This window comes from Papaver somniferum, chromosome 2, assembly GCF_003573695.1.
Source record: "Papaver somniferum cultivar HN1 chromosome 2, ASM357369v1, whole genome shotgun sequence".
NCBI classification, from domain to species: domain Eukaryota; kingdom Viridiplantae; phylum Streptophyta; class Magnoliopsida; order Ranunculales; family Papaveraceae; genus Papaver; species Papaver somniferum.
In genome coordinates, this window is record NC_039359.1 from 77,020,890 (window position 1) to 77,038,802 (window position 17,913).

Consider the following 17,913-nt stretch of genomic DNA (forward strand, 5'->3'; position numbering starts at 1 on the left):
AGACAATGAATGGATGAGTCGGTCTATGTTTGTTTAATGTAAGTTTTGAAAACACAAAAAAAGAAAAAGTGCAATCATCTTTAATCTCTTGTTGAACGAATCAAATGCTTTATTGAACTAAACAGTATGTGTTTCATCACAAAATCACATTAAATAAACTAAAGTATGTGTGGCTCATCATGAAGACAATCAAATCAATCAATCAAGGCAAATGAATTATGCACAAATTCAAAGTTCTTTTGTCTTTGCTTTTCAAGAGAGTGTAGGGCGTGCGCATAAATTTTCTTTCGGTCTTGCACAGTAGGTAGTATCGATAGTAATCTTGTCTTCTGCCACAAAAAGTTAGTAGAGTGAGTTTGTGGCGGATTCCTCCTCATCTGCCGCTTGCTTGTCTTAAGAAGTGAAAAAATCAGAAGTTGGCCGGAAAAGCATACAAGTTCAAAATGACTTTTAAAAGAAATATGTCACGTTTCGATACATATTCAGAAATAATTTTTTGATTTTCAGAAGTTAGTTTAAGTGTAAAATTTGAAAACCGACTTTTAAAAACAAGAAATTTAATTTTTTGTGAAACAAAATATTTTTATTTCTAACTCCTGTTTCTGTTATCCAAACGAGACCATAACTATTTATAAGCTAAGATATAATTTTATTAATCGGAAGAGGAAAAATTACAAGAATTAGATGGGAGCCTGGCAACAAGCTGGGCCTCAATTCCCTTTTGAATGACAACCCCAATCATATGGAAAAGAAAAATCCCTCACTATGACATTCGCATCATAACTAGCCATATAATTGCGTAGTCTTTTCAGAAACTCTATATTATCATTCCACAACTCACCTAAAAACCAAAGCCCTGAGCTGTACAGTTCACTAAATATTTAGTTATTTTTCGATCAACAACTTGACCAATTGCCTGGACAGAAGCAAAAGGACGCACTCCAACGCCTGTGAAAGGAGAAACACCCGTGATATCCATACACACATCGTGCCCATTATCCCAATTGTATACTAAGATATCTGCAGGTCTCAAAGCCAGGCCGATATCTGTGAGGAACCCTAAATCCACCTCTTTCCTAGCCGGGACACACGTACAACAGCAAATATCCGCAAAGGTATCCCGAACCAAATCATCTCTATACTTCAGACCCATTCCATGAAAGTGTCCCCTTATTCGAAAAGAGGGACTCCAAGCCCATAACACAAGATAGCTCTAAAATGCCGAGGCCCAAGTTTTTGATTAAGCTCATAAATCGAAGTGGCCAACAAATAATTTTGTGCATGCTTGATCCTATTACTCTGCCACAAGGCTGAATCACGCTCTGTCATAACAAACCGATCAGGTAAAACTTTCTTCACTGCATCGAAGTACTTGATTGCCAAAGAGCTCATAGAATGGGGGAAATATCATCAATACATAATGAAGAAAACTCAATACCACTGTCTGTATGGGATAAGTGCATGCTCAAAATTGGGACTCAAACAAGATGCCAAATAACAATATTAAACCACCTGTGCCTCTTCCAAATGTTCAGGCTTAGTTGTATGCATAACAAAGTATAACATAGACACCAGAACAGTTCCTCAACAAAAAAAAAGCTCACGCCGAGGATCTTTGAGCTTATGGTCCATATTCTTATAAAACTGGGGGTTCAAGTTAATTTTTGTAAAGCAATTTTTTGTTTTTGCTTTTTTCTTATTCTTTTGAGGATGACTTTTGTTTCGGGAGAAACGGAAATATTTGTGCGTTTGGCATCCAAAACGCCATGTTCCAGCTCCAAAGTTGCGCCACATTAGCAGCCTGAGAGCCGGCTAGCAACTATTATTGCGGATTCGGACTCGGCTCAAGTCCTAAATTAGCGGTCCATGGATTAGATACCCAAATAAGCCTTCTGTCTCACTCACTTTCTTTTCTCTCACTGGTCTCCTCCTCTCGGCTACTCTCCCACTCAGCAACATTTTCCCCGTTATTGCACCACCATTGTTGTCGCCACCGTCTACCCACAGCCATAACTAAGGTACATCTTCTTCTCCCTCCCTCTTTCTCCCTCGCTCATTGTTCTTCAGTAGTTCAATCTGTAATCCCCAATTCAAAATTGATTTCCTCTGTTAAAACCATTTCAATGGAGATAAACCCTAAGAAGTTTTATCTGGTGTTTAGTTATTTTTTTTCGAAGTTCTTTTTAATTTGGGAGAAATAACTTGATACGATCTTTGGGTTCCATTATAGCTTCCTTATTAGTTTAGAATTTGGGGAAAATGATGCATCGCTTTGTATGTGTTTGTGAAAATGTTTAGGAGAATTGGAAACAAATTTTACAGTTGTAACTGAGGGCCTGTTTGGTTTAGGGGTTTGCTAAGTTCTAATCGCTAGAGCAATGATTAAGATATAATTTGACTATGCTATGAAAATCTATTCAATTAGGGAGTATTTAGGGTTTGTAAAAGAGTGTTATGGCATTGTTAGTTAGGATTTTTAAAGTTAGTATTTTAATAAGAATTTGAAACAAGCTGGTGATTTCTACAATGTTATGTAACTTTTGCTATATGCATATAGATTATCTAGATTGGAGACTTGTTATGGGATGGCTTCTACACCAAGTGGTAATAATATGGCCATTAAGAAACATGATATCTGAATCTGTAGAGGCAAGTACAATATCGGTCTTGGGCAGTATTTTTGTTGGGCAATGTCTCTTTTCCTCGACAAATGCATCCCAAGACATATTATGTAAATTTAAACTCTAGTGTAGGAATAAGTGAAGTCACTGTTTAAAACATTTCTGCTTGGAGTGTGATTGACACTTCTGCGGGAAATTCCTGTTTAAAACTCTCCGTTATTTAAAGACATGATCTGGTGATCTGCTTTATGGACACCCAAAACCTTGTCACTGTGGTTTCAGTATTAGTCCTGTAAATGTTCAAGATGTTACAGAACCATTTTTATCATTATTGCATAACTGACTACAGTAGTTTATTACATATTCTTCTTTCCCTTGGATGCAAATGTTTTTCATAGGTTTTTATATTAGAACCTCCTCTACATTTTTCCGTGGTTGTATCAATGTGTTGTATATTGTATTTATCGATGTTGAGACAGATTTTGTGGGGGAGATTTGAGCATCAGAGTAGACAGACTAGATTGCAGTTTAAGGTTGAAGGTTGCTTTAGCAGGATGATTAATAGGTGCAGTGCTAGATCCTAAGATGAGGAAAAGGGACTGGTAAACACCCTGCCTGTAGGAAAGTCAATGCTTGGCCCTGGTGTTGCCAGGTAGAAATTACACAGATGGTTGGATCCATGATTGTGGGTTTAGGGTGCTGTAACCCTGCAAATGAATTTCTGGTATTCATTGTATGTTGTAAATTCCATAATCCAACTGATGATGGCAGCGACGGAGGCACATTGAGACAAGTGGGGTCTACGCACCCCACTTGTTTTCAAACATTAGTGTAAATAAGCATAGTTTTTTTTTTTGTGATTTCAGTCATTTGTGGGAGCAAATTAGGCAGGTGGAAATTAAAAATATATGTTTCTTTGATTTGACCCCGCAAGCGGTAAACCTTCGCTCTGTCACTGGATGATGGAGTCTAACAATATTTTTGTTTTTTGCTGACTCGGTGTCTGGATCTGACACGGCCCGAGTCAGATGTCAGACCGTTTGGTTTTTAGGAAGATATGCGTAAATCTTTTCATTTAATTTTCATGAAGTACTTCAAGTTTGTGGTTCCTTTATGTCTAGCATTTATATTTTGGTTGAAGTTATGATATTTTAGGTAATTGGTTACGTATAGACAAGAGTATTGGTAGCTGAAGATTGAGCTCTCTTGAGAGATATGAAATTCACTAGGCACTAGGTCACTTTTATCTTTCAAATTGGATATTACGAAATGTCTATACGCTCTATGTTGTCATGGGCGTAAGCCGCCGCGTGGCGTCGGATGTAAAATCCCAAGCTGCAGCGAGGCGCGGCGAAGCCCGGCGTAGAACAATAATTCCCACATAGGTTTATGTTGTTGACATAACTGATAATTAGCTTAGGATTTTCTATATTAGCTCGTAAATCTTAATGAAAAGATTTGCAAAAAATTTGGAAAGATTTTTTTACCTTCAATATTGTTAAAGTAATTAAACAAAAACAGCTAGTAATGATCTGTTTCTTAACATAATTAGATTAAGTTTTTAAAATATTAATGTATGACTTAATGAAAAAAAATTCAAAAGATTTTGGTAATATTTTTTTCCCTTTTTTGGCATAAAAATGCCACTTTGGCGCCCAACAAACTGGCGCCTTGGGCTGAGCGCCTAGAAAAGCGACGCCTGGGCGCCATTTTTTAAAGTGGCGTCTCCTTACCCACTGCGTGGCACCCAAGTTCAGAATAAGGCCACTTTGGCGCCTAGGCGATGCCTTTGACAACATAGTATACGCTAATGGTGCGGAGTAAGAAACTTCTTTGCTGTATCAGAAGTTAAATTCTAGTTATGGGTTTTTGTTCTGTTAAGTGTGCTTTGCTGTTTTAGTAGATCGTTTTTTGCTTCTCATATTGTAGCGAGTATATTTCACTGTGTATTTCTGACTGCTAATTTGACTATGAGCTGTTGTTTGGCTGCTGTCTTTGTTAATGAGCTTTTGTTAAACCAACTGAAGTATGTGATTTATATCCCACATGCTTCTTAAATAAATCTAGCTAAAACATTTGCTGTTTACACATTAGGTTTTATTTGAAGAAGTTGAAACTTGCAATTTCTGTTTATTTTGAAGAAGCTGAAATTTTCTGTGTCATGTGGGTCTAATTTATGTGCTGCGGGGTTGTTTTCTCCAGAAATTACAAATAGAATGTGACTTTTGGCTTTGAAAATATAATGACCCGTTAGCTGAATTCGAAACCTGAGCATCGTGATAAACGATGATAAGGAAGCATTTGCATAGGTCCAAGAATCTGTCGAGACCTGCAGATATAGTAGTTTTACCATTTGATAAGCTTTTCTCAATTTTTGGATTCTGACAGACTTTATTATACACGAGCAAAAGAGTCACGCCAAATTCAACACAAGCATTTTTGTTTCCCGACTTATTTTGAAAGTTTACGCATATTATGTTGGCATATTTGATTTATAGATTGGTCTACAGTACACTAGTAATTAGGTTCTGCATTCTGGGGATGTTTTTTTGCTCCCGCTGTATATCCCACATGCTTCTGAAATCTCCCTCCATCACTGGATGGTGATGCTTTCTCTTTTATCTCAATGATCACATGATAAAAAACAGCCTTCGGAGATGTGGAAAATAAATTTTATTTGCCATGTTTCTTATTCTAGTAATATATAGCCAAATTTCTTGTCTGCCATGTTTCAACTACCCTCGTCTTGTAATTGTTTTATCTTTATAAGAAATATATCTAGTATTCACAAGATTTAACTTTGGTTACTTTCTCAGATTCTGCCAAACACTACGCTTGAGAAAGAAGAAATAGAAGAACATCTTATATCTCTAATTGCATCATTAACTGGTAAGGCAAGCAAATTTTATAGCTTCCACTGATTTTTTCAAATGTTTTATTGTCTGTTGGTTAGTCTTTGAGTGCTTGGATTCCTGAGATATAGTTGTTTATCTTAAGGATTCTTGTTTTGGTCCATGGTTTCTTCCTTTCTGGATACCTTGTTGCTCATAAATAAAGATCATCTTCCTAATACAATTAGAAGATTAATTTCATGATATATGTGAAGGATTATCATGATACACAGTCGGCCCATCAAACCTGTCTTGGTTGAAGAATAGACAGCTATTCTTCAGCAAAACAAGAAGTTCGCTTCTTGTTCTGTTAATAATGATATTCTGTTGCTTCATGAGTAATTTCACGTATGTGCTAGTGGCTACTAGATTGCGAAGTTATTATGTTTTGTTGGGCGTAAATTCTGGAACTGAAACAATATTTTATATGCTTAATTGGGCATTTGGGGCTCGCGTGACTTACGGAGACGGAAATGTTTCTCTGGACCGATAGTGAATTTGTGGTTATGAATGTTTGCACTTTAAGATGGATTTTTGTGTTCAGCTTGTTGTATTTTCACGGAGACTGTTGTATCCTCTTGGCGTGTAATAATCATTTTGGATATTATACATTTATTCATGTATATACGTTGTAATTCTATCTGTAGCATAGAAACTTATTCTCTTCACTCGTAGGATCATACTTTTCCTCTTGGCGCTATGCCATTAGCCTTTTTGTATTAATGTTTCTGTCATGATCACCGTGCTATATATATGTCAACTTACTCGTGTATTGTTGGTTGAAAGAGTTAAGTGATTAACACGAAGTAAGATGATTAATTGTTATTGATCAAAAAAAAAAGAGGAAAAGATGATTAATTGTTTGTACTTGCTTGTCATTTATAATCAGTAACAAGAGGGAAAGAGGAGGGGTAACAAAGATGCCTCTTTATGATTGCATGCTCTTGCTGAAGCCCAAAGTAGGGAAAGAGCTTCTTATAGACTTGGTTGGTCGAGTAGGTAAACATGTTTATCGACGAAATGGTGTGCTTACTGAAGTTAGGTCTTTTGGGAAGGTTAATCTTGGTTATGGTATCAAAAAGCTTGATGGAAGGCACTATGAGGTATGTGTATACTTTTTATCGTGCTCTTTTTGATTTCCGCTTATGCATTTTAACTTCGCTAGTTTGCTTCTGTTTTGAAGGCTCTGTTTATGTATAATTAGCATCGACACAGTGTTCCCTTGCTTGTCAAATCTGTTATTCTATAATTAGCATCTTTGGACTGTCACGAGGTTGCTCTTGATATTATGAAAGATAGGATGCTAATAACTGCCAGGTCATACTTATATTACATTACTCTCATGTTATCCATCGTGTAGCAATGCTAGAATTTTCGATCAACGTCAGTAATCAGGTCTTTACAGTCATCTTTTTTTGTCTGCGTGGGGCAGTTTCTGGTTTAACATTTCACTTCTGGTGCCTTAGCACTGTCCATGGCAATATAGCCAGTAACTTGGAAATCTATCATGATTCTCTTGTATCTTAGAGTGCATCTAGACTTCTAACCTCTAGGATAACATTTTGAGTGGTTGATCTACTGTAGAAAAGGTTTCATTTTTGCTTAAGCTCATAACTCATATAAGTACTGTGTAAAAAGGCCAAACAATATATCTCTCTTATGAAACTATCTTAACGGCCTCTGAATAGACAAAAAACAGTCACCAAGAATTGTTAGGCCAACACCATGAAGGAGGTTTTATGGACAACCAATGCACATGGTTGGAATTCTTGGGAAGTTATAGACAAAGATCTTACCCTTACATTTCTCAACAAAAAAACAACTCTGCATCTTGTAGTTCAAACATCCTATTATGTAATTTTGATGCGTCGTGCAAGTTCATATCACAAGCAAACGTTGAGAATTCAAATGACTATCTTGAAGTTGAAGGACATGTTTACCTATATTCTAAGAGGTTTCTGAAAGTAGGATCTCAAAGAAAATTCCTTTCCTTTGTCTTGCTTGAAATATTGATTCTCATTCATCTCCTCCTCCCATGTTAGGGTTTTTCGAATTTGGTGGGGTTACTCTGGAGCTGCACTGATATCATGTGAATCTGACTGGAACTGTATTGTGCGGGTTTTAGTCTGGTCCAGTGTACTTTCTCTTTTTGCTGAGTCGATCGTGGAAAGGGACAAAAAAGATAGTGAAAAAGTCACTTGTTCATGAGATATTTGATATTAACACATCTTACTGTCTTCTACTTCTTGAAACAGGGTCAATTGATGCAGATGACAATGATGGTTACGCCCAACTTCAACAAAGAATTACAGTACTTGAACAAGGAAGACCGTCTGCTTCGTTGGCTTTTGGTGAAACACAGGGGAACAGATTATGGTGTTGATACTACATTTGACCACATGAAGGGTGATTACGGAGGGGAGTCTCTGGGAGGAAGAAGTTTGTTTAATGATAGATCCGACGAGGATGATGAAGATGATGAAGACGATGAGGATGAATCTGTGTAGCAAAAGTCGTTAGGAGGTTCCGAGGCTAGGTAGTAAGTACACTGTTAGATCTCTCAGAATCAGGCGTAATGAGAAGATTGCTTGATATGTCCTACGAGAAGTGTGAAAGCCTATAGTTCAGCAATACGAGCTCTTGAGGGAGTCATTATTAATAAGTCACAGAATATCCCTAGTAGGCAACAAGACCTTTGTTTTTTCCTTTACATTTTGAGGGAATTGTCACAGTAAATTTTTGATATTTGGTTATGGAATTGGATGTGTTTTTGCATTGTTATAAATAGAGTTGGCTTTGAATCTTACGTTTATTTTGGCATGTGAAAAAAATATGGAGGTATGAAAATTTTCAAACATCGATTGTTGCCCTCATCGAAATTACGTGCGCCTTTATCAATAAAAGTGCTCCGATCCGATTGAAGCCTCAACCGGGTCCAATAACCCATTCCAGCATTCCTATATCTTACAGAAAAGGAATTCTTTAATGGAGGTTTCTCTCTCAACACAGGAGATCAAATTTTGAAGAAGTAGTAGTGTGTAGAAGAAGATAATATGAGAAGAAGAAAAAACTGAATCAATGGGTAATAAGATAGCAAGAACGACACAAGTATCAGCATCAGAGTATTATCTACATGATTTACCATCTTCATATAATCTAGTACTTAAAGATGTATTAGGTCGTGGTCGTTTTCTCAAATCAATTCAATGTAAACACGATGAAGGTCTTGTTCTTGTTAAAGTTTACTTCAAACGTGGTGATTCTATTGATTTGAAGGAATATGAACGTCGTTTGTTTCAAATTAGAGATGTTTTTAGGTCTCTTCAACATCCTCATGTTTGGCCTTTCCAGGTTAGAATCAAATTTCCCTAATTTTGTTTTTATCTTTTTGGGGTTTTAAAAAGAAACCTAATTTGTGAATTTTTTTGTGTTGTGTAGTATTGGGTTGAAACTGATAAAGCTGCTTATTTGTTGAGGCAATATTTTTTCAATAATCTTCATGATCGATTGAGTACAAGGCCGTTTCTTAGTCTTGTGGAGAAGAAATGGTTAGCTTTTCAGGTTCAGTTTTCATCTCATTTCTCTGTTAATTTTGAGATTGACTTTGAGAGTTTTGTTAATTTTGACAATGATGGACTTATTTGGTTTTCGGTTTTTGTTTGTGTGAGCAGTTACTGTTTGCAGTGAAGCAGAGTCATGAAAATGGTGTTTGCCATGGTGAGGATTGATGGTAATATGTGAATAAAGATGAGATTTTGAACATTTTTGAATTTCGGTTGTTTATTTTGTAACTGAGGAATTGGTGTGGTTTGCTGTTTGTTGTTATAGGTGATATAAAATGTGAGAATGTATTGGTTACGTCTTGGAATTGGCTTTATCTTGCTGATTTTGCATCGTTTAAACCCACCTATATACCACATGATGACCCTTCGGATTTCTCCTTTTTCTTTGACACTGGTGGGCGAAGGAGATGCTATCTTGCTCCAGAGGTTAGTCGTGCTATTCACATTACCATTATTTGTTTTGTTACTCCTGTTGGTTAGTTGTAATATCTGGGGTAACAGTTTTAGACTTCTGTGTTTGGCCCGTCTCTATCTTAGTAACCGGTGTGTAAGCTTTAGAAAACCACATAGGTGTATTATCTTTTTCACATAGTTAGAGAGTTGTAGGATGCCTTGTGTTGTGAAACTTGAATAAAAGTAGAGACAGTTTCTAAGGTTGAAGTTCTGTCTCAATTATAACTCGTGCTTCACTGATCCGATAAATTTACCTACTCCTACGTCTAATATTCACAATGGTTCATGTATAAATGTGGTTTTGCATGTTCTGCTGATTGGAGTATAATTGTCCGCTCTGTTGATTGGATTAGTCTTGCATGTGTATAAGTAGTCTCGTTGTTCTGCTAATTGTATATTATAGGATGAAGTTCCCTATCCACTTCCACTAGAATTGTCTTCAGCAAGATGGTAAAGATCAATTTTAGAATGTAAATTTCATGTTCTAATTAAATGTTTTTGTCATAATCCTTATTCCTTCCCAGATGGAAAATGGCAACATGTGTTTCTGCTTACGTGTTTAACCATTTTGCTAGGTCTAGTCAACGGGTTCTTCTCAAGAATGGTTATAGTTGTATTTATTGAGCTATTTTCTCGACATGGATCTTTATTCAATTTTATATGCTTCCTCTGCATTATCTACTTACACTTATCATTTTGGCTTACCCTATGTTTGAACTGATTATAGGTTTTCTTGAGTGTTCTTAAGTAGTGAGGTGCAGAGTCTTGTTAATTATGAATCTTTGAATGACTATCCGTTTATGTATACTCTAATTCGTAATGCAGTTTAAACTCATGTCCGGTCACTAATTTGCTAAGCGCAAACAGAGAACAATAGTTTATGATCACCTCTGAATGGCTTCCTCCAACCTGATCCCGATCCGTTCCTAATACAAAAAGAAGGCCAGTCAGAAGTAAAGATTTAATATTCGTGGCGATCAATAGATTTTCTCATTCTTCCTTCAATACTATAGATACAAATATCTACTGAAGATGCGTGACATTTTTCTTAGTCCATGCATCTTTTTTCCCGCAGTCACTACATCTACAACATTATAATTTGGAAATAAGATTGTTACTTGAGAGAAATGTTTCACACACTAAATTTAAGTAGTTGTGCGTAAATAAGATGTAGTACAGCATAGGATCTTAAGACTTTCATTGCGTGGAAAATTGTATATCTAACGTGGTTTAGATGAAACTGTTGTCTGGTTATTTTGTAAAATTATAATATTTTTGTTGGAAAATAAATTTTTTCTTATGACATCTTTTCTTTACTCAAGACTCATATGGTATTGCTATATGTTGTTTTACTTAAAACTTTTTGTTGCTATGTTAAACAATGCAAGGATGAACTTTTCATCCTTTATTATTGTTGGATGATAATTTTATCGTTTCACCATCTTTCAGAGATTTTATGAGCATGGTGGTGAGGGGCAAGTCGCACCAGATGCACCTTTGAGTCACTCTATGGACATCTTTTCCGTAGGGTATGTATCATTTACCACTCCTGAAGTATATTGGTTTCTGTGTTCACATTTTTTTTTTTTGTTGTAATAGAGATGCAAATTAGGGTTATTTGGATTGTATGATGGCTGTACTTTATATTAGTTCAAACTTTTCATTGCTACCTTTTCAGATGTGTTATAGCAGAGCTATTCCTTGAGGGACAACCTTTGTTTGAGCTATCCCAGCTACTTGCTTACCGAAGAGGACAATATGATCCTAGCCAATCCCTTGAAAAGGTGGCTCACTTCTTTCCCCCTACATAAGTGTCCTTACCTTTTCCCATAAACTTCTAATTTGTGTTCTCATTCGCTTTCCTCACTTCTTTTAGAGGCCTATGTTATTTATTTTTAACGTTTCACAATATTAGCATTTATCTGCTTGGTAGCGTCATAATCCTATAGATTCAGTGTTTTCTATTTGCAGATCCCAGATTCTGGAATCCGCAAGATGATTCTTCATATGATTCAGTTGGATCCGAAATCACGGCTATCTGCTGACAGCTACCTGGAGAATTACACATCTGTTGTCTTTCCGTGTTACTTCTCTCCATTTCTTCATAATTTCTTTTCCTGCTTGATTCCCCTTGATTCTGATAGGAGGGTAAGGATCATCATGAACTCCTTAATATCTGAGATTGCTTTTGATTTATTTGGATCATGAAGATACATTCTGTATATTGTTTATAGGTTGCAGTGACACAGAGTGCTTTTCATGATATACATAAGCAAATGAAGAACAATAGATTAAATGGAGAGATAAGGGGCGGCGTATCGTGCACATGCTCTCTCTCAGAGAGTGAGGATTCTCCCCAAGTGATGGAGGGTGCAAACCTAATCTTGAATTCACCAAAGGAGTCCTCAAAAAAGAAGGGAGAGCTAGATGAAGGTTTGTTCGGTAATCAGTTTCAACTACTTGGTGATATTTCGACCCTCCTTAAGGATGTAGAACAAAGAAATCATTCTTCCAATGCCATTCCCATGCTTGAAAATGCGAGATCCACATATGCTTCAGTTCTCAAGCGCTCCAGTAAGCATTCTCCAACTAATATTCTCAAGACTACATCGAAGGAGTTTCAAGGTAGTGATCATCCCGTTCTGAAAAAGATCACTAAGGGTGATCTGAAGGAATTATCCTCGAAGTATGACAGCCAGTCGGATACCTTCTTAACGCCTTCTATCCCAGTACTCGAACATAGTTTGAGCTGTGACGATATGGTTCTTATTGCATCACTGCTGTGTTCATGCCTACGCAGTGTCAAGCTGCCTCAGTTGAGGAGAGTAGCTGTACTTCTACTCAAATCTTGTTCGTTGTATATTAATGATGAGGACAGACTGCAGCGAGTACTTCCGTATGTCATTGCGATGTTTTCAGATCCTGCAGCAATAGTGCGCTGTGCAGCATTAGAGACATTATGCTATATTCTTCCGTTAGTTCGGGACTTCCCTCCTAGTGATGCAAAAATCTTCCCTGAGTATATTCTTCCGATGCTCTCTATGCTTCCGGATGATCCAGAAGAAAGTGTGCGGATTTGCTATGCAAGTAACATCTCAAAACTTGCTTTGACAGCTTACAGATTTTCTATGCAGTCGCAAAGTTTGACAGAGGCAGGGGTTCTTGATAAATTAAGTCCACCCTTAAAATCATCTGCTCGGCTGAAGGAGGGCAATGACACCCAACTTGTACAACTAAGGAAGTGCATAGCGGAGGTTGTTCAAGAACTGGTAATGGGTCCAAAGCAGACCCCAAATATCAGGAGAGCACTTCTGCAGGACATTGGGAACCTATGTTGCTTCTTTGGTCAGAGACAGAGTAATGACTTTTTGCTACCCATTCTCCCAGCTTTTCTAAATGACAGAGATGAGCAGCTTCGGGCAGTCTTTTATGGGCAAATTGTGTTTGTATGTTTCTTTGTGGGTCAAAGAAGTGTGGAAGAGTACCTATTACCTTATATTGAACAGGCTTTAAGTGATGCAACCGAGGCTGTGATTGTTAATGCATTGGAGTGCTTGGCCATGCTGTGCCAAAGCAGTTTTTTGCGTAAAAGGATATTGCTTGAAATGATAGAACGTGCTTTCCCGTTGCTATGTTATCCCAGTCAGTGGGTGAGAAGGTTAGCTGTCACTTTCATTGCAGCTAGTAGTAATTGCTTAGGCGCAGTCGACTCTTATGTTTATCTAGCACCAGTTATACGTCCCCTCCTTCGTCGGCAACCAGCGTCTTTAGCTTCTGAAAAGTCTCTCATATCATGTCTCAAGCCACCAGTGTCTAGGCAGGTATTCTACCAAGTCCTGGAAAATGCACGGAGTTCAGATATGTTAGAACGTCAAAGAAAGATATGGTACAATTCGTCTGCGCAATCAAAACAGTGGGAAACTGCAGAACTGAACAAGAGCGGGGCAGGGGAGCTGAATCCAGCGAGAAACCGGCCTGGTATGCAACCTGATTTACAGGCTCACAAACCTTTCAGCAGCTCCATGCAGCAGTTAGCATTACCTGATTCTGAAGATGATGAAGCTAAGACGAGAGCAACGGGAAGTTTTATGCATAACAGTGCAGTTGATATCCGCGATCCTCTGAGCTCAGAGAAGTTACAGTTTTCTGGTATTATTTCTCCACAAATTAATGATAGGAACAATTTCAACTGTGATCGACCGCCGGAAGGCATACCTCTCTACTCTTTTAGCATGGAAAAACGAAGAGGGGGGGCTACCTCTGCAATAGCTGATTCTCCACCACAGGCAGACTCCCTTTTGGTTAATTCATCATCGATGCCTTGGATTGATCCTGTTAACAGATCATTTGGTTTAACTGGTTCAGCCGTAGCGCCTAAGCTTGTTTCAGGATCTTTCTGCCTAACTGGTGGTTCTTCAAAGCAGTTTCAAACATTTGTTCGTGATTCTGAAAGCAAGGAAAATGAAAGTACCTATATTGGCGGCAAGTTTCAAGACATGTGTATTTCTGGAACTCTAAAAGGAAGCTCGTTGATTAGTGTGGAAGATGTATCAGATGATGCGAGTGGATTGTTATCATCCTCTCGAGCATCTGCAATCCCAGATGCAGGATGGAGACCTCGTGGTGTACTTGTGGCACATCTCCAAGAGCATCGTTCGGCCGTCAATGATATTGCTATTTCAGATGATCATTGTTTTTTCGTAACTGCATCCGATGATTCTACTGTCAAGGTATGGGATACAAGAAAATTGGAGAAGGATATTTCATTTAGGTCGAGGCTCACTTACCCCTTGCAAGGGAGCCAAGCATTGTGTGCCACAATGCTCCAGGGCTCTTCTCAAGTAGTAGTCGGCGCACGGGATGGGACAATACATATGTTTTCTGTTGATTACATATCTCGAGGTTTGGGCAATGTTGTTGAGAAGTACTCTGGCGTTGCTGATGTAAAAAAGAGGGAGGTGGGAGAAGGTGCGATTCTCAGCTTGTTGAACTACTCCACTGAAGGAGGCCCTAGTCAGACTGTGATGTATAGTACCCAGAACTGTGGGATTCATCTTTGGGATACAAGAACAAACTCCATGGCTTGGATGTTGAAAGCAACTCCTGAAGAGGGTTATGTGTCCTCTATGGTAACTGGTCCATGCGGGAATTGGTTTGTTTCAGGATCTTCAAGGGGTGTGCTCACCCTTTGGGATCTGAGGTTTCTTGTACCTGTTAACTCGTGGCAATCTTCTAGGGTGTGCCCCATAGAAAATATGTGTCTTCTCATCCCACAACCTAATGCTTCCATGTCCGCAACAGCAAGACCCCTTGTCTATGTTGCTGCTGGTTGCAATGAAGTTTCTTTGTGGAATGCTGAAAATGGAAGTTGCCACCAGGTATATGAATTAAAACTTGTCTTTGTTTTGTAATTTCTTCTCCATCTTAGGTAGTCTGAGTATTTATATATGGTGTAGGTATTAAGACTGGCCAACAGTGATGGTGAAGCTGAAATGTCCGACCTTCCTTGGGCTTTATCGAGGCCTACAGCCAAGTCCAATCCGAAACAAGATATCAGACGAAATGTGAATCCAAAGTATCGAATTGATGAGTTGAACGAGCCCCCACCAAGGCTTCCCGGTATCCGTTCAATGCTTCCTTTACCCGGGGGGGACTTGTTAACAGGAGGAACGGACTTGAAGATACGCCGCTGGGATCATTCCAGGTTTAAGATCTTGATATTTATTTTCTTTGCTTTCTTTTTTATATTAGATAGTAAGTTTACTGTGCTGATCAATTCTGTCAATTGTTGTTTTTGCAGTCCTGATCGTAGTTACTGCGTCTGTGGACCAATGTTGAAAGGAATAAGAAATGAGGACCTCTATGAAACTAGATCAAGTTTTGGGGTGCAGGTTGTGCAGGTATGTTGAACAATTACGGCAGATTTAGCTTACACTTTATATAGTTGCATCATAAACTTTAGGGGGTATTGGCCCAAGATCAAAACTCTGGCTAGAGTCGTTAGACTAGCAATAACTGATATTCATTTGTTGGTATGTAGGAGGTGAACAAGAGGTCTCCAGCGACCAAGTTGACAACAAAAGCGCTACTCTCAGCCGCTGCTACTGATTCTGCGGGTTGCCACCATGACTCCATTCTTTCTCTGGCTTCCGTCAAGTTGAATCAGAGACTTCTTATTTCAAGCAGTAGAGATGGGGCCATCAAGGTGTGGAAATAAAGCGTGTAGAATGATATTTGGGGTGACTAATTGTATATAAATAGTGCAGTTCATTTAAAAAAAAAGAACACAACTGTATAGTGTAACTTCTGGTAATGTTTTTTCTATATTATCTTTAGCAATTGTTCCCTGAATTACCCCATCAGCACAACATGTATAGTATGGTAGTCAGGTGTGTGTAGGGGGGAGTTGGGAGCAAAAACAGCCTAATTATCTGCTATCCTCATTGTTTTAGTTACAAATTCACAGTTTTTAGCAAATATACATTTCATACGTTTTCTCAGTGCAGCTAAAGAGGACATGACAACACACAACTAATTCCTAAGAGACGAGCCAATACCACCAGCTCATGTTCATGCACCATCGTTGTTTCTCTTTTCTACTTGTTTTTGGAAATAATCTCGTGCGGGCCACCTGTGCAAGCGGGCCCGGCCATGCTTTCGCGTATCAAATATTCAGGGAGGAGACTTGGTCTTTCACTAACCCCAGAAGCCTCTTCCTCTGCTCCTTCCTACCCAAGTTAGGGTTTTTGAATCCGTTCCCCTGTTGAAAATCTTGATTTTCTTTCAGCCTGAACTCCAATGGTACGGTACGTTACAGCGGTGTTTGGTTATTAGCTCGAAGGTCCATCACTTCGAAGCTACTTGAAGATTCTCAAAGTAGAGTAAATTGGTGCGAAAAGAGATTAATTCATGCAACTGGTATTCATATTCATATATAGTTTCATTCCTTTATAAATTTTGGATTCTTTTTTTATTTGGGTCTTCTTTTTTCTCTTTTAGGTCCAACGTGTATGTCTAGGACTAGGAGAGACAACTATAATGTACCAAAGAGAGACTGCTATGAAGTATTAGGAGTAAGCAATGATGCAACTGCAGCTGACATCAAGAAAGCTTATCATGCTGTAAAGTTTATTTTCATTCTTATAACTGTCTGTTTACCTGTTGTATATTGTTAAGTATGATTCTACAACGTATAGCAATTTCATGTCATTTTTCACATCTCTGTTGTTATGTGTCTGGATGCTTTTTTTTTAGGCCATAAAGAAATTCCATCCAGATGTAAATAAAGCTAAGTATCGAGAAGCATTGGCACCACTATCAAGCCCGGGAAGCTGCTCAGTATTTTTAGGTTGAGGAATACTAGGCAAAGATGTGGGACAAAAGTGTAAAGTAAAAATGACAATCAAGACTGTTTAAAGGTCTTTCCCTCTCCAAGGTCACCAGTTCGACTCCTGGTTCTACAAAACCTTTTTTTTTTCCCTCTTTTTTTCGCTCTCATCCTTGCATCTACCACGTGAATTTGGGTCGTATCATGATTATGTCCTGTGTCAAAAATAAATAAATAATGGAAATCCGTGTAGAAAATCTGGTACCCATTGGCTCCAAGTTTGCGGAAGCTTCAATGGAAACTGAAAAGATTCAAGCTTTTAGTGAATATGGAAACAATATTACTGGCCCACCCTCTTAGCTTTGATGTTGATGTAATCTTAAGACTATCAAATATACATTCAGTAATCTTGCATCAAATGTTCTTGTTCAGACTTACTTTCAGTGCCGCTAAAGAGGACATCACGACAGACAACAACTGTTTGTACCAAGTCCTCAGAGAGGAGCCAATACCACCAGCTCATGTTCATACAAGAAAGGAAACCCCAACTTTTCGTACTAAACCCCCTCAGCAGTTCCTTTCCTTCCTACCCAAGTTAGAGTTTTCCCGGTTTTCTTTTAGTCAGTTGTCTTCCTCTGAACTCCCATGGTACGTTATGTTTGGGTTAATCATGTTTTTTTTTGTTTTTTTTCTTAATGTTGATGATTCATGGGTTTTGAATATGAATTCAGTAAAACCAAGAGGTGGAGGTTTGGGTGGAGTTATTAATGGAAATTGGTGCGCTAAGAGCAACCGCAGCGTTGTTGCCAAAAGCTATATTTGGCAACAAAACGAAGCGTACTCCTGGTCGTCAAAAGCTATATTCGTAGCCAAATTGTCAATTTTCCAAACAAAGTTTCCATATTTGAGAACTGAATTTGGCAATTTTCAAATATAGCATCAGGGTGTTATAAAAGCTGTGCCAAGTTAAACTCATTTTTAAAGAACGTTCCTCCATCGATGCAATTTATAAACTCGTTTATAAAATAGAAAGTGTTTATAAACGATGTTATAAACTG

General features: G+C 38.1%; 2 protein-coding genes across 5 annotated transcripts; both read left to right on the forward strand.

The window, feature by feature from the left end:
• Positions 1-1,881: 1,881 nt before the first annotated feature.
• On the forward strand, positions 1,882-8,318 carry LOC113348102. Of its 3 annotated transcripts, none has more exons than XM_026591804.1 (4): positions 1,882-2,018; positions 5,438-5,515; positions 6,402-6,615; positions 7,768-8,318. In XM_026591804.1, the coding sequence occupies exons 3-4, from the start codon at positions 6,433-6,435 to the stop codon at positions 8,017-8,019; spliced, it is 435 nt and encodes a 144-aa protein (XP_026447589.1). In that variant the 5' UTR covers positions 1,882-2,018; positions 5,438-5,515; positions 6,402-6,432; the 3' UTR covers positions 8,020-8,318. The 3 variants fall into 3 exon arrangements, with proteins under 3 accessions (XP_026447589.1, XP_026447588.1, XP_026447590.1); XM_026591803.1 differs by having other exon boundaries at positions 1,883-2,018; positions 5,438-5,510; XM_026591805.1 differs by lacking the exon at positions 5,438-5,515 and having other exon boundaries at positions 1,897-2,018.
• Positions 8,319-8,466: 148 nt separating this feature from the next.
• On the forward strand, positions 8,467-16,018 carry LOC113348104 (serine/threonine-protein kinase VPS15-like). Of its 2 annotated transcripts, XM_026591806.1 has the most exons (11): positions 8,467-8,863; positions 8,951-9,073; positions 9,184-9,229; positions 9,341-9,501; positions 10,978-11,057; positions 11,207-11,312; positions 11,500-11,676; positions 11,763-14,906; positions 14,985-15,232; positions 15,329-15,428; positions 15,569-16,018. In XM_026591806.1, exons 1-11 carry the CDS (start codon positions 8,591-8,593, stop codon positions 15,743-15,745), a joined length of 4,635 nt encoding a protein of 1,544 aa, XP_026447591.1. In that variant the 5' UTR covers positions 8,467-8,590; the 3' UTR covers positions 15,746-16,018. The 2 variants fall into 2 exon arrangements, with proteins under 2 accessions (XP_026447591.1, XP_026447592.1); XM_026591807.1 differs by lacking the exon at positions 8,467-8,863 and having other exon boundaries at positions 8,998-9,073; positions 9,184-9,242.
• Positions 16,019-17,913: the final 1,895 nt, after the last annotated feature.

Bases quoted from the DNA above. Each gene is read 5' to 3' on its own strand.
- LOC113348102 (XM_026591804.1), top strand. From the start codon at position 6,433: ATGCCTCTTTATGATTGCATGCTCTTGCTGAAGCCCAAAGTAGGGAAA. The intron at 6,616-7,767 runs GTATGTGTATAC...TTCTTGAAACAG, and splicing joins TTGATGGAAGGCACTATGAG to GGTCAATTGATGCAGATGAC.
- LOC113348104 (XM_026591806.1), top strand. From the start codon at position 8,591: ATGGGTAATAAGATAGCAAGAACGACACAAGTATCAGCATCAGAGTAT. The intron at 9,074-9,183 runs GTTCAGTTTTCA...TTGTGTGAGCAG, and splicing joins AGAAATGGTTAGCTTTTCAG to TTACTGTTTGCAGTGAAGCA. The intron at 11,313-11,499 runs GTGGCTCACTTC...TTCTATTTGCAG, and splicing joins CTAGCCAATCCCTTGAAAAG to ATCCCAGATTCTGGAATCCG.